General features: G+C 36.1%; 1 protein-coding gene across 5 annotated transcripts in view; it reads right to left on the bottom strand.

Annotated features, from left to right (window-relative positions):
- STAG2 (stromal antigen 2) overlaps positions 1-13,650 on the bottom strand; it is a 95,868-nt gene that overhangs the window by 80,247 nt on the left and 1,971 nt on the right. For 4 of the 5 annotated variants that reach the window (XM_015571961.1, XM_015571963.1, XM_006776029.2 and 1 more), the window contains exons 2-3: positions 9,623-9,701; positions 4,475-4,636 (exon numbers count right to left, since the gene is read on the bottom strand). In XM_015571961.1, coding sequence (XP_015427447.1) covers positions 4,475-4,636; positions 9,623-9,701 — 241 coding nt within the window. Of the gene's footprint in view, positions 1-4,474; positions 4,637-9,622; positions 9,702-12,334; positions 12,416-13,650 lie in introns of those variants that run through there. The other variant, XM_015571962.1, reaches the window with a different exon arrangement.

Below are 13,650 nucleotides of genomic sequence, written 5' to 3'. Positions count from 1 at the left end.
TGGGTGGGCAGGGACTTGACTCTGGGTCCCGCACTCCAGACTCTGACAGGAGGGAGATTTCAATATACATTTTACTAATTTTCTTTCATCTCTGACACTTCTATTATAAAGAAAGGGCAAATAGCGATATTAAAATATTTCCTCTAATTAATTCCCTTTTATTGTACACAAATTTCGTGCACCGAGCCACTAATAAAAAATAAAGACAATAACAAATGTTGGCAAAGAAAAAGCAGAATGCTAAAACATGGCTAGTAAGAACATAAAATGCTGCTGCCATTTTGGAAAAACAGTTTGGCAGCTCCTCAAAAAGTTACCATATTAACCCTGCAACTCAAATCCTAAGGTATATATTACCTAAGAGAAATGAAAACATGTCCAAAAAAACTCTTTTACAAGAATACTCTTAACAGCAGTATTCAGTTTTACTAGCCCAAAAGTGGAAACAAACCAAATGTAAGGAATAAATTAATAAACATATATTCATACAATGGAATATTTGGCAATAAAAAAAAAGAATTTATAACATATACAACATGGATGAACCCTGAAAACATTATCCTAAGTCAAAGAAACCACTGTAAAAGGACCATTTATTACATGATCCTATTTATATGAACAGTCCAAAATAGGCAAATTTATAGGAAGTAGATTAGTGGTTGTTTAGACCGGTGGCAGGTAAGGAGAAAGTGAAAGCTAATGGGCAAGAGGTTTCTTTCTGGGGTATTGAAAAATATTCTAAAATTAGATTGTGGTGATAGCAGAACAACTCTGAATATACTAACAACCATTGAATTTACTAGTACACTTTTTACAAGGGTAAATTTATGGTATATGAAGTATATCTCAAATTAGTAATTTTTTAAAATTAGGCCAAAACTAAAAAATAAAATCAGTACTTGATTCCCTTGGGGACAGAAAAGGAAACCACAAAACAGTTAAAAACAATTTTTTAAAATATATTTTTATAATGGGGGGGTTGAGGACACATCTGTAATACCTTAACTAATATATATACATATACATATATGTATATGTATATATATTGTTTTCAGAGAAGAAGGGAGAAGGAGAGATAGAAACAATGATGAGAGAGAATCATTGATGGACTGCCTCCTGCACGCTCCCTACTAGGGATCGAGCCCACAACCCAGGCTTGTGCCCTTGAAGGGAATCAAACCTGGGACCTTTCAGTCTACAGGCCAATGTTCTATCTACTGAGCCAAACCGGCTGGGACAAAAACCATTTTTAAATAAATCAAATTTTAAAAATTAGGATGATAAATAAGAGCTAATGAAAAGAATTAAAAGTCAGGAGGGGAAAATGTTTAAAGCTATATATAAAAACTGTAAATATGAAAATTGGGTACAAAATGAATAAAATATGTACTATTTGATGTACAAAAACAAATATGATTACACAATATAAAAAAGAAAAAGAGAATATCACCTCCCTGATTCAGATAAACTGACTGGAGATATTCTAAAACTAAACTTACTTTCTAGATTTCAGTCCTTTTCTATGTTTTACAACAGTCTGTTTATGTTAACCAATTAAATTTATAAAAGAAACGTATTTAAGATTATTCCAAATATATGGGATATAAATAAACAGAATATATTATACGACTATGAGAGTTTTAAAGCATGGCTCTAAATAGTTTGACATTCTTCCCCAAGAAGTCATGTCCCTTCTCTAAAATAGTGCAGGAGAAGTAATGGTGCTTCCAAGATTTGGTGACAGGCCATTCAACTTCTGCATTGGGTTCTTGAAGCACTAGAGAACTAGATACTTCTTCCTGCACAGAATACTCTCTCCAAACCCAGAAGCCACATGGAAGGACCAGTTGTAGGTCTTCCAGGTACAGTTCCAGCTGAGCCCAGTCCTCAAGTCATTGCAGACTAAGCACCAAACATAGATAAAGAAGCCTCCAGATTATTATAGTCCTTAACTGTTTATGTCACCTCCAGACAATCAAGCTGTCTCAGCTAAGGCCCCAGCCATCATGCATAGGAACGCAGATGAGCCATCCCTATTTAGTTCTGTCTATATTCTAGGCCCACAGAATCACTAAGCATAATAAAATGGTTGTTCTTTTATATAACTAAGTTTGGGGTAGCTTGTTATGCACCAATAAATAAATTGGACAGGGGTTATTTTCATTAATAAAGATACAAAAATATTTAATGAAATCTTACAAAAAGATCACCACATCACATTAAAAGATTATTCATGAAGATCAAATAGAATTTATACTAGAAATATAAGGTTGCTGTAATCAAAATACAAGCTTATCACATTGAAATACATTTTAAGATTTTAATCATCAAATAGTATGTTAAGAACATATTTTTAAAAATCTTATTCAATAAAATTCAATATCTATAAATAAAATTCAACAGAACTAAGGGCATATTCATGGTTTCTTCTTTCTTAAAATGCAAGAACTAGCTTAAAACCAACAGCCCGTCTTGTACTTACTCGATCTCACTTATAATTACTAAAACAGATATATCTTGGAGATACAAAAAAAGAATAATACACATTACCTGATCAAGGAATTAACAATATAGAAGCAAATTCAGACATATGCATAACTGTAACACAATATACCAAGTGCTATAATGAAAAGGGAAAAGTAAGAATACATTCAATGAGAATGGGAGAAGGAAACAGAGCCCAAGAATGCTTCTCAAGAGTGACATTTGGTTTAGTCAATCCTATGTAATATAGAAAGGAGGAAAAAGGGCTATTCCAGGCACAGAGAAAAATAAGAAGAAGGGTCTGGGGGCAGAGTACATACTGTGGTTGGAGAATACTGAGTATCCCAAAAGGAAATCTGAGCTGGAACTGTTAGATAAGGAAGAACTCTTTAAAAGTTTGCAAACAGGAGACTTCCTTGATCAAATTTGGTGTTCAATAATGCAAGCAGAAGTATATAAAAAATAAGTACATAAAGTAAACTGAAGGTGGACAAAGGATTCAGGGGAATCAATACAGATATACTATGGACATTCTGCTTTTAAGAGGGAAAGCACATTTAGAAACAGAAAAACAAATGGCTTAGAGGTACAATCTTAATATATGACAATCCATAAGCAACACTAAAATAAGAAAAATGTTCATTCTTTAAATGTTGAGATACCATTAACAAAAAGAATTAAATATAAGGCTAACCCCTCACATTTCATACTAAAACTTTTTGATAAGACAAAAAGTTAAACAAAAACCCTACAAACTAGACAAAAATAGAATAGCCTAATTAGAATAAAGTCGAGACCTTATATTAACAAAACTGAACAAATATTATAGAGAAAAAGTATAATATAATAAAAAAGTAATTAAATGATATAATACAAATAATTTATCCCTTCAATAAAATTAACCCAAAATGGGAACTAAAGGAGATAATTTTTTAGATTAGGAATGACTAAATATAGTATAGTAACGTAGATGTTCTTCTTTGAAAGTATCGAATGTGCACACAAAATCTTTCAAGATATTAAACAAGAAATTAAATCCAAACCCTAATCACAAACATGAAAGCAAGCCATATGTAAATAAATGAAGGTCAATTCAAATGTAAGAAAATACAATGTTCTGCACAACTGGTGATAGCTTAAAAACTAATAATTCTTTATCATTTTACATGGAAAAATGATCTTTATTAGTCTCAATTAATAATTTAAAAAAATTCATTTACAAAACTGCACATATATACATGAGTCCTTATCAATAAATAAGATTTATATTTCAGTTAATTGGCAAAAAACTTAAATGGCTACTTCTCCCTAACCCATCCAGGTGTGCCTTTTATTGATTTGTTAATTCTATGAAGGAAAAAAAATTTTTCCCTATAGCTTTCATAAATTAAATAACTTTATTAAGCATGTATATTCCTTGAGTACAGTGTTTTTCCAATATTTAAAAACCACATGGGTTTAGCATGCATCCATTATAAAACCTAAATGCTATTGTCTTAAGATTATGAAGAAACAAAATTAGGATGATTTGGCATGGTTATAACTTTTTACTCTTCTGTTAAAAAACAACACAAGTAATCAAATTTGCAATAGACAAGTGATCAAAATAATTCAGTTCACTAAAGAGGATAGTGGTTATATTATGTCACTCAACCAAGAATTCTGTATTGGCAAAGGACTTCATATTCTGATGGCAGCTATATAAATTCACGGAAAATTGAAACCTCTTAATCAGGGTTTATAACAGCATATTTTTGACCAAATAATTATTATATGCCGATAAAAGAAAATAATGCAATAGAAAATTATGTAAAGCACAGCTTAACAGTCTTAAGTATGAATATATATCCCTAGTTTTCTAACTAATTTGTTGCTTTTTTCAAATGATCAGTGTTAGAATTTTTTTAAACACAATTTGAAAAACCAGGGATATATGTTATATAATTCACTAAAGTTCAAAATAAATTGAGAAGAACACAATAAACATTACCTGCATAGCACTCTTGCCCATTTTAACAACTTCAAACAACATCATGTTTTCCACTCCATTCTGTTGGTGATGACCATTCATTCGGTTTGGACCAGAAGGAGGTTTTCCTCCATTTCCACTTTTGCCCTTTTCTGCTGGGCCCTTTTTGCCTTTTTTACAAGTCTGCACAAAAACACAAGTTGGTTAAGTTATATCACTATGTTTGAGAGTTCAAATTAAAACTAAAGAAGCAAACCTGGCTGGCACAGCTCAGTGGTTGAGCATCAACCCATGAACCAGGAGGTCACAGTTCAATTCCCAGTCAGCACACATACCCAGGTTTTGGGCTCAATCCCCAGTGTGGGGCATGAAGGAGGCAAGCAATCAATGATCCTCTCTCATGAAATCAATAAAAGTATATATATATTTTTAAAACTAAAGAAGCAGCTGATGGGATACATAATCATGCTTAAACCTAAAGGGAAGTGGCATACATGTCATATAAAATGATATGGTTGTGTCCTAGCTGGTTTGGCAGAGTGGATAGAGAGTCAGCCTGAGGACAGACGGTCCCAGGGTCGATTCCACTCAAGGGCACATGCCCAAGTTGCGGGCTCAATCCATAGTGTGGGGGTGTGCAGGAGGAAGCTGATCGATGATTCTCTCTTATCACTGATGTTCTCTCTCTCTCTCCATCTCCGTTCCTCTCTAAAATCAATATATTTAAAATTATATGGTGTGATAGCCTCTTTGTGGTATCAATTTTTTCATTTATACTACCATGAACCTCACATGACATTGTAGTTAGCCTATGAACACTGACAAACTTCGTAAGGCCAAACTTCTACTCGTATTAACTGAGTGATCTTAGGCAAGTTACTTAACCATGCTGTGCTTCAGAGAAATTTCTAAAATGTAAAGTGAAAATAATAAAAGTGTGCCTACTAAATAGGGTTGCTGCTTTATCAAATAAGTAACTCATACTTAGTTTAACATTTTAGCTTAATACCTATTTTTAGTCCTTATAAATCATTAGAGTGTACTCACAAAAGGAATTCCAAACAGCATAAAAATAGGTGTATCAACCTCATTGTCTGGGCCCTCCCTCTGACACTTATTTATCATGAAAATTCAATTTATGTGAACACTATGGAAATGAAACCCCTTTATAAGAAAATTGTCAATATTGGGGGTGGGGGCTCCATAAATCAGTGAAAAGGTTGCCTATATGCCTAAGTAAAAAATACCTCCCACAGCTTTCTATATCTTGTTATAGAAAAACAAGTCATTCCCAAAATCAGAGTTTTCATTCTAAAATGCCAGAATTATACTAAAATCTTTACAGATTAGAATAGAGAATTTCCAAGGTCTCTTTTAGACCAACACATTTCTGTGACATAGAGCAAGGGTTGGCAACTTTCTGTAAAGTGCCAGACAGGAAATATATTCTTTGTTTATTTTTAAAAACCTTTAAAAATGTAAAAATAAGTCTTAGCTCATAGGCAGTACAAAAACAGGCCACAGTTCGCTGACCCCTTACCTACAGCCAGGTCTAAAAATTTATTTCCACTGATGACCTGTATGCTTATATACTTTGTTTAATAAAGGGTCCTTTCTCCTCCTTTAAGAGTCCAAAACCACTCTACTCTTAACTACTTCACAAACCTTACTAACAACTGAAAGAAAGTACTGGTTAATTTACATTATTTCGTTAATGATATGCAGTCTTTGTGAACCCAAGTAATTAATTCTTAATTGTAGAATGAAAGGCTTTTGTCCCCAGTAAAAGGAATTTCAAAGATAAGGGTGAAAGAAAAGATCAACTACAAAGAATACACTAGAAAAGTATAAAATGTTAAAGTTAATTAACATGGAGCTATATATTTGCAATTTATCTATCATATGCCTCAATATTCCCTGTTGCTATGAAAAACTAATTAGTACAATTGAAATGGCTCAGTGAATATGCTGTGCTAGGAAAAATAATGTACACAGAGTGATAATACAGGAAAGTACAAGAAGTAAACATGCTAACCCAGTTTCAATCATTTAGAGGGGAAAAAGCTCTAAAAAAAGACTATGAGGTAGTATACTATAGTGCAGCAATTTTCAACCTTTTTCATCTCATGGCACACATAAACTAATTATTAAAACTATGTGGCACAACAAAAGCTGTATTATATATCTTGCTGATTTGACAAAAATAGTAATTACCTGCCCTTTTATTCCAAAATGCCGTTTTAAAAAACCAGGTGCCTATACTTGTATACAAGGATTTCTGGTACGAAGAATTAACCAATCAGAAATAACATTATTAGGCAACATGACCAGTAAGATGCAACTCTATTATATGATCTATACTAGAGGCCCAGTGCACGAAAATTCATGCACTGGGGGAGGGGTGAGGGGGGGAGGGTCCTTCAGTCCGGCATGCACCCTCTTGCAGTCCAACAGGGAGGGGGCCTAAGCTGGCAGTCAGACTACCTTAGCGCTGCTGTGGAGGCAGGAGAGGTTCCCCCCCACTACCACTGCTGCGATCACCAGCTGTGAGCCATTAGCCTGTCTCAGGCCTTCTGTCTGAGTGGTGCTCCTCCTGTCAGAGCACAATGACCACCAGGGGGCAACTCCTGAGTTGAGCGTCTGCCCCCTGGTGGTCAGTGCAAGTCATAGCGACCGGTCATTCTGCCATTTGGTCGATTTTCATATCAACCTTTTATTATATAGGATATTTATGGTTCAAGACAGGACATTCACCTCAGACTGGTATTGTTGTGTTTGCTGCTGTTGTTGTTTTTTATTTGACAATCTAAGGGAAAAGGGGTCAATGTCCCTGACTAAAATAGCCAGGTATTACATGTTCTAAACATTCTATAGCATACCAGTTGAAAATCACTGTTATGGTGGACTTAAAACACCTTCAACAGATATAGGCTCAAATTCTTTAACCACTGAGTTCTCTGGACCTTAGTTTCCTATCTATAAAATAAGGAAGTTTTCTAATCCACAAAGTTGCTCAAATATTAAATGAGATAATATGTATTACCAGAGTGCATGGAACATACATAATATAGTGCCAAACATCAAAATAGTTATTATTGTACTCCTGATCTGACCCCTTACACCTCACTCATAACAGTGGGTAAAGTTAACCAAACTATAGCACAAAAACTATGGGGAATCCTCTATGCAGTTGCCATTCTGAGTCTTGTCCCAATGTGCAAATTAAATCAAAGTCAAAAGTAGAGTTTCAGTTTTGCAAGATGGTTCCAAACAAAAATCTGGTGTTTTTTAAAAATACATTTTTATTGATATCAAAGAAAAGGGGAGAAGGAAGGGAGAGAGAGAGAGAGATAGAAACATCAATGCTGAGAAATAATCATTGATTGGCTGCCTCCTGCACGTCTCATACTGGGGATCAAGACCTCAACCCGGGCATGTTTGCTAACCAGGAATCGAACCGTGACCTCCTGATTCATAGGTTGACGCTCAACCACTGAGCCACGCTCCCTGGGCCAAAATAGTTTTCTAATGAATAACCATACTACCCACTAGAATTATGGCTGTCTTTGGATAGTCATGAGTTAATATTTTTATTCATTCACACTTTCTTTCTCTCTCAAAACTTCTACTTTTAAGGGACTAAAAGAGCATATGAAATTATGAAACAAATGAATTATGTTCACTCTAAAATAGTATTCTGACCTAACCAATTTGGCTCAGTTGTTAGAGCATCGGCCATGGACTGAAGAGTTAGCAGTTCAATTCTAATCATGGGCACATACCTTGGTTGCAGGTTCGATCCCCAGCTGTGGTCAGGGAGCAACCAACCCATGAGTCTTTCTCACATCAATATTTCTCTGTGTCTCTACCCCTATCCTTCCACTCTCTCTGGAGATCAATGGGAAAAAAATATCCTCAGGTGAGGATTAACGAAACAAACAAACAAAAACATAAAATAGTATTCCATGAACTAGTTAAAAATTATGTCCATACATAAAATGGGATGCTATGGCCCCGTCCAAGTGGCTCAGTGTTTGAGCATCGACCTATGAACCAGGAGGTCACAGCTCAATCCCCAGTAGCAGGTGTGTGGGAGGCTGCTGATCAATAATTCTCTCATCATTGATGTTTCTATCTCTCTCTCCCTCTCCCTTCCTCTCTGAAATCAATAAAAATATTTTTCCAAATGGGATGCTATGACATCATTAAAAATTACAGACAGAAAAAAATTAACTATAGGAAAGCTGCTGACAACATACCATTAGGTTTTATAAGCAAATTAAACAGTTTGCACAGTATGAATTAATTTAAGTAAAATTCTATGTTCATGTTTATACATAGGTATTATGTACCTATGTTCACCAAAACTTTTAAAGAATAAGTCACCATCATATGCAGCTTGGCTCAGTGGATAGAGCATTGGCCCCAGGACTGAAGAGCCCCAGGTTTGATTCCGGTCAAGGGCACATGCCCAGGTTGTGGGCTCCACCCACATTGGAGGGTGTGCAGGAGGCAGCCAATTATTCTCTCTTATCATTGATGTTTCTATCTCTCTCTCCCACTCCCTTCCTCACTGAAATCAATAAACATATAAATAAGTCACATTTTGCACAATGTATTTACCGACACGCACAGAGTCAAATGTACTTTCTAAAATAGCAAAATGATTTGACCATTAGCAAAGTTATCCAGAACCCTCAGGGTACCCACTCATATTCTAAACTTGTATCCTATTGACTCAGAATGTCACTTAACATTAGTTTTACTCATTATAACTACTGTCCACTCTAACCCATTAGATATAAACTGATTGTGGGTTACATTTTTAGCGTGCTTTAGAATGAGAAATTTACTGCTTTGCTTTATATCTGACTACTCGTGGGTAAATAAAAATAAAGCCAACAGAATATCACATTTAGCTTAGCGCACTATGCTTCACAAAATGAACTACTAGAAACAACAATGTACTAATTTCTACTTTACAGTAGTGAAAATAGATAATCAAAAGATACTTGATGTAGACAGAAGTCCAAAACCCGCATGTGTTCAGAAGGCTTACCATACCAATCAGAAAAAAAGGCATTTTTAAGAGAGAAAACATCTGAGATATAACTAACACATATATAAAGGCCTTGAATATCAAAACAAAGTCACATATTCTGTACATACTTTTCCTTTGCCTTGCTTTTGGTTTTTTCCTTCAATGTCTTCAAAATCTGTGTCAGAAGAAAAATGTGTTTCTGACTCCCTGTGACAGAAAGATAAGCAATTATTTAAAACCTTCCTTAGAAATATAGATGGAGTTTCTAACTATGGCCATATTTTCTAAAAGAAAGATTTGGTTAACTTATTACAAAACTCCATTATTAGCATTAAATGTAAATGAGATGATTTTCCAAATCATACCTTAGCACATTACCAAATATATAAAATTATATAACTTGCCCTAACCAGTTTGGCTCAGTGGATAGAGCATTGGCCTGCAGAAAAATCCTGGGTTTCAGTTCAGTCAAGGGCAAGTACCTTGTTTGCAGGCTTGATCCCCGGTAGGGTACATGAGAAAGGCACCAATCAATGTATCTTTCTTATATGGATGTTTTCTGTCTCTCCCCCTCCCTTTCACTTTCTCTAAAAATCAATGAAAAATTATCTTCAGTGCCCTAGCTGCTTTAGCTCAGTGGACAGAGCGTTGGCCTGTGGACTAAAAGGTCCCAAGTTCGATTCCAGTCAAGGGCACATGCCCAGGTTGCAGCTCAATCCCTAGTAGGGGGTGAGCAGGAGGCAGCCAATCAATGATTCTCTTTCATCATTGATGTTTTTATCTTTCCCTCTCCCTTCCTCTCTGAAAGCAATAAAAATATGTTAAAAAAAATATCCTCGGGTGAGGGTTAACAACAACAAAATTACATAACTAGCCCTAGCCAGTTTGACTCAGTGGATAGATTTGACTCAGTGGATAGAGCGTTGGCGTGAGGACTGAGGGGTCCCAGGTTGGATCCGGGTCAAGGGCACATGCCTGGGCTGCGGGCTCAATCCCTCCCCCCGGGGGGGGGCACGCATGCAGGAGGCAGCCAATCAATGATTCTCTCTCATCGTTGGATGTTTCTATCTTTCTCTCCCTCTCCTTTCCTCTCTGAAATCAATAAAAAAATATTTCTAAAAACTTACATAACTAACTACAAAAACAATAATCTGAAACACAAATGTCTAAACATTTATTTTGTTAATTTTTAACCAAAACATAAAGACAAAACCAGTGGCTCTCTAAACTTTAACCCTAGGAACTATGGTGCTGTTATGATAGCTGGTTCCATTCTCTGATTCAAGGAATATGGTACTCAGGGAAATTTTTTTTTAATTTATATTTATTTTTTTGTTCATGGTCATCCAAGGATATTTTTTCCATTGCTTTTTAGAAAGAGTGGAAGGGGGGAGAAAGGGAGGGGAGAGAGAGAGGGAAACATATATGTGAGAGAAGCATGGATTGGTTGCTTCCCGAACGTGTCTGACCAGGGCCAGGATGTAACCTGTACCCAGGTAGGTATAAGCCCTTGACCCATAAACAGACTCGCGATCCTTTGGTGCATAGGCTGACATTCTAACTACTGAACCACACACACTGGTCAGGGTAGGAAAACTGTATTTTAACACTAGGATTGCATGAATTTTATTAGAGAATTTTAGCAATATTAAAGATCCTCTTTCCTCTACAACCTCACTCAGAAATACTTAAAATCAAGGTCTAACTATACCAGCCCGGGGCAAACTATGGCCTGCAGGCTGGATCTGGCCGTTTGAAATGAATAAAACTAAAAAACCAAATTCAGTGGCAGTAACTAACATGCCCATCACATTTAGGAATGTGATGTACTTATCATTAGTACGTTTGGTCATGAGAAAATTGTTCTTCTCTACTTGGCCAGCGTGGTTCGGTGGATAGAGCTTCAGCAGCTCTGCTCAGCCACAAGCCAGCTGACAGCTGCGAGAGCAGCTGCGGTGGCCTCTCCCGCCTCCTCGGGCTGCCAGAGGGATGTCTGACTGCCAGCTTAGGCCCGATTCCCCGGGGAGCAGGCCTAAGCCAGCACGTGGACATCCCCCAAACGGTCCCAGGCTGTGAGAGTGCACAGGCCAAGCTGAGGGACCCCCCTACACCGCCCCCAGTGCATGGATTTTCGTGCACCGGGCCTCTAGTATATGTATAAAACACTTTGGCAAACTAAATCATTTGAAACATAGTAGGGAAGTATGCTAATTGACCAAAATCCTTTATGAAGAGGTGGTAGGCTATTGTCAGAAAAACTGGTTCAAAGACTTCTGCATTATTTTGGAGTAGAAGGGGTGATTTTATATAATATGGATATTCTTACACATACAGAAACAAAGTAATTTAAATGTATATGTGATGCTTCCTTATGTTAACATGGACCTAAATAATAGTAGCTTGCCCTCATTTAAATCCTTTAAGGCAAGGCATACTTCCTATTTGGGTCACAATGGATTTTAGAATCAAGCCACACCCATAAAAGATACATGTTTTACCATTCTAAATGTGTAAACCTAGTACCAGATTTGCTTAAAATATATAGATCAAAGTGAAAAGCTAGCTTTCAAAAGCTAGTCTTCTCTAACTATATTTCTTCTATTTCCATTTTTATTGCTACAATAACCAGTTGTCCAGAGGCTGTGAGGTAGGAGGAATACTTTATAAATCTAAAGTATCGGTTAAAATACTGGGGAGGGGGAGCAGGAGTTACTATTTATAGCACTTATCTACAAAGTAATTTAAACAATGTATTGAAGATAGTGGCAATTCTAACGTGTCCTGTAATGTTGTGAGGAAAGGGTGAATGACTACTATAATATTAACCCTGAAACTCTTGCCTGTTACATCTTAAGAAGCTTGCTGTCATCAATATTTTTCTCAGCCAAACCGGTTTGGATCAGAGCGTGGGCCTACGGACTAAAGGGTCCCAGGTTCGGTTCTGGTCAAGGGCATGTACCTTGGTTGCGGGCATATCCCCAGTAGGAGGTGTGCAGGAGGCAGCTGGTCAGTGTTTCTCTCTAATTGATGTTTCTAACTCTCTATCCCTCTCCCTTCCTCTCTGTAAAAAGTCAATAAAATACATTAAAAAAAATAAAGATCCAAGGTTTAAAAATATTTTTTTTTCTCACATGCCTATATGGCCTTGCAAAAAAACTGAAAATGTTTTTAAATATCTTGGTATATAGTAATACTTCTTTCTTCCCAAGACATTTGTGGGATACCAATTCTCTTAGCTCATTTACTACTGTAAGTCTACAAACAAACGTTAGTCTTTACAATATTCCAATGGCCACAGATAATCAAAGGGTAAATTATATCTTAAACCTCATCTCCAGGTTATCCCAAATAAAAGAATGAGCCATTAGAGTTTGATTACTAACTGGGAAAAACTTCCAAAGAATGCTGAATTGAGTAGTCAGTATGGGAGTCTAAAAAATCCTCAACCAAAGAAATCTTCTCTTGAACCTGTCTTTCTTCAGTGCTTTCCTCTGCTTTTAAAATCAAAGCAATAACAACAGCATATCCTAGGTAAAATAGATATGTTTAAGAAACATATGCTTAAACTTACCTTTGAGTACTTGAAATTTCTGAGTCAGTTATCACGACTGAATCTTCTCTTTACCCTGCCCCCTATCTCACAAATACTATCTATTCTACCTCCACAAATCAATTCCCTCTTATCTATTATCCTATTTCAGGCCCTACTTAAGATAATCAAAACAGTCAAAGGTCTGGTTTATAATACAAACCTATTAAATCATCTCTAACCTTTAATTAATATATAAGAAATTCATAAGATAATTTCATGATAGTCAAACCAAAGATTATTTTCTCAGATATCCCATAAACAAACAAAAAGAAAAATAAGAAATTTTCCTCAAAAATCTTAATATAGAGTCAATATACACTGGGATTAAAATCACATTAGCCCAGCCGGTGTGGCTCAGTGATTGAGCACTCACCTATGAACCAGGAAGTCATGGTTTGGTTCATGGTCAAGGCACATGCTTGGGTTGAGGGCTCAATTCCCACTGTGGGGCTTGCAGGAGGCAGCCAATGATTCTTTCTCTTTCATCATTGATGTGTCTCTCTCTCCCTCTCCCTTCCTCTCTGAAATCAATAAAAATATATTTTTTTAAAATAGATTTCTTCT

The sequence above is a fragment of the Myotis davidii genome, unplaced genomic scaffold, assembly GCF_000327345.1.
Source record: "Myotis davidii unplaced genomic scaffold, ASM32734v1 scaffold569, whole genome shotgun sequence".
In the NCBI taxonomy this organism is placed as follows: Eukaryota; Metazoa; Chordata; class Mammalia; order Chiroptera; family Vespertilionidae; genus Myotis; species Myotis davidii.
This window is presented reverse-complemented; position numbering and strand designations above follow the sequence as displayed.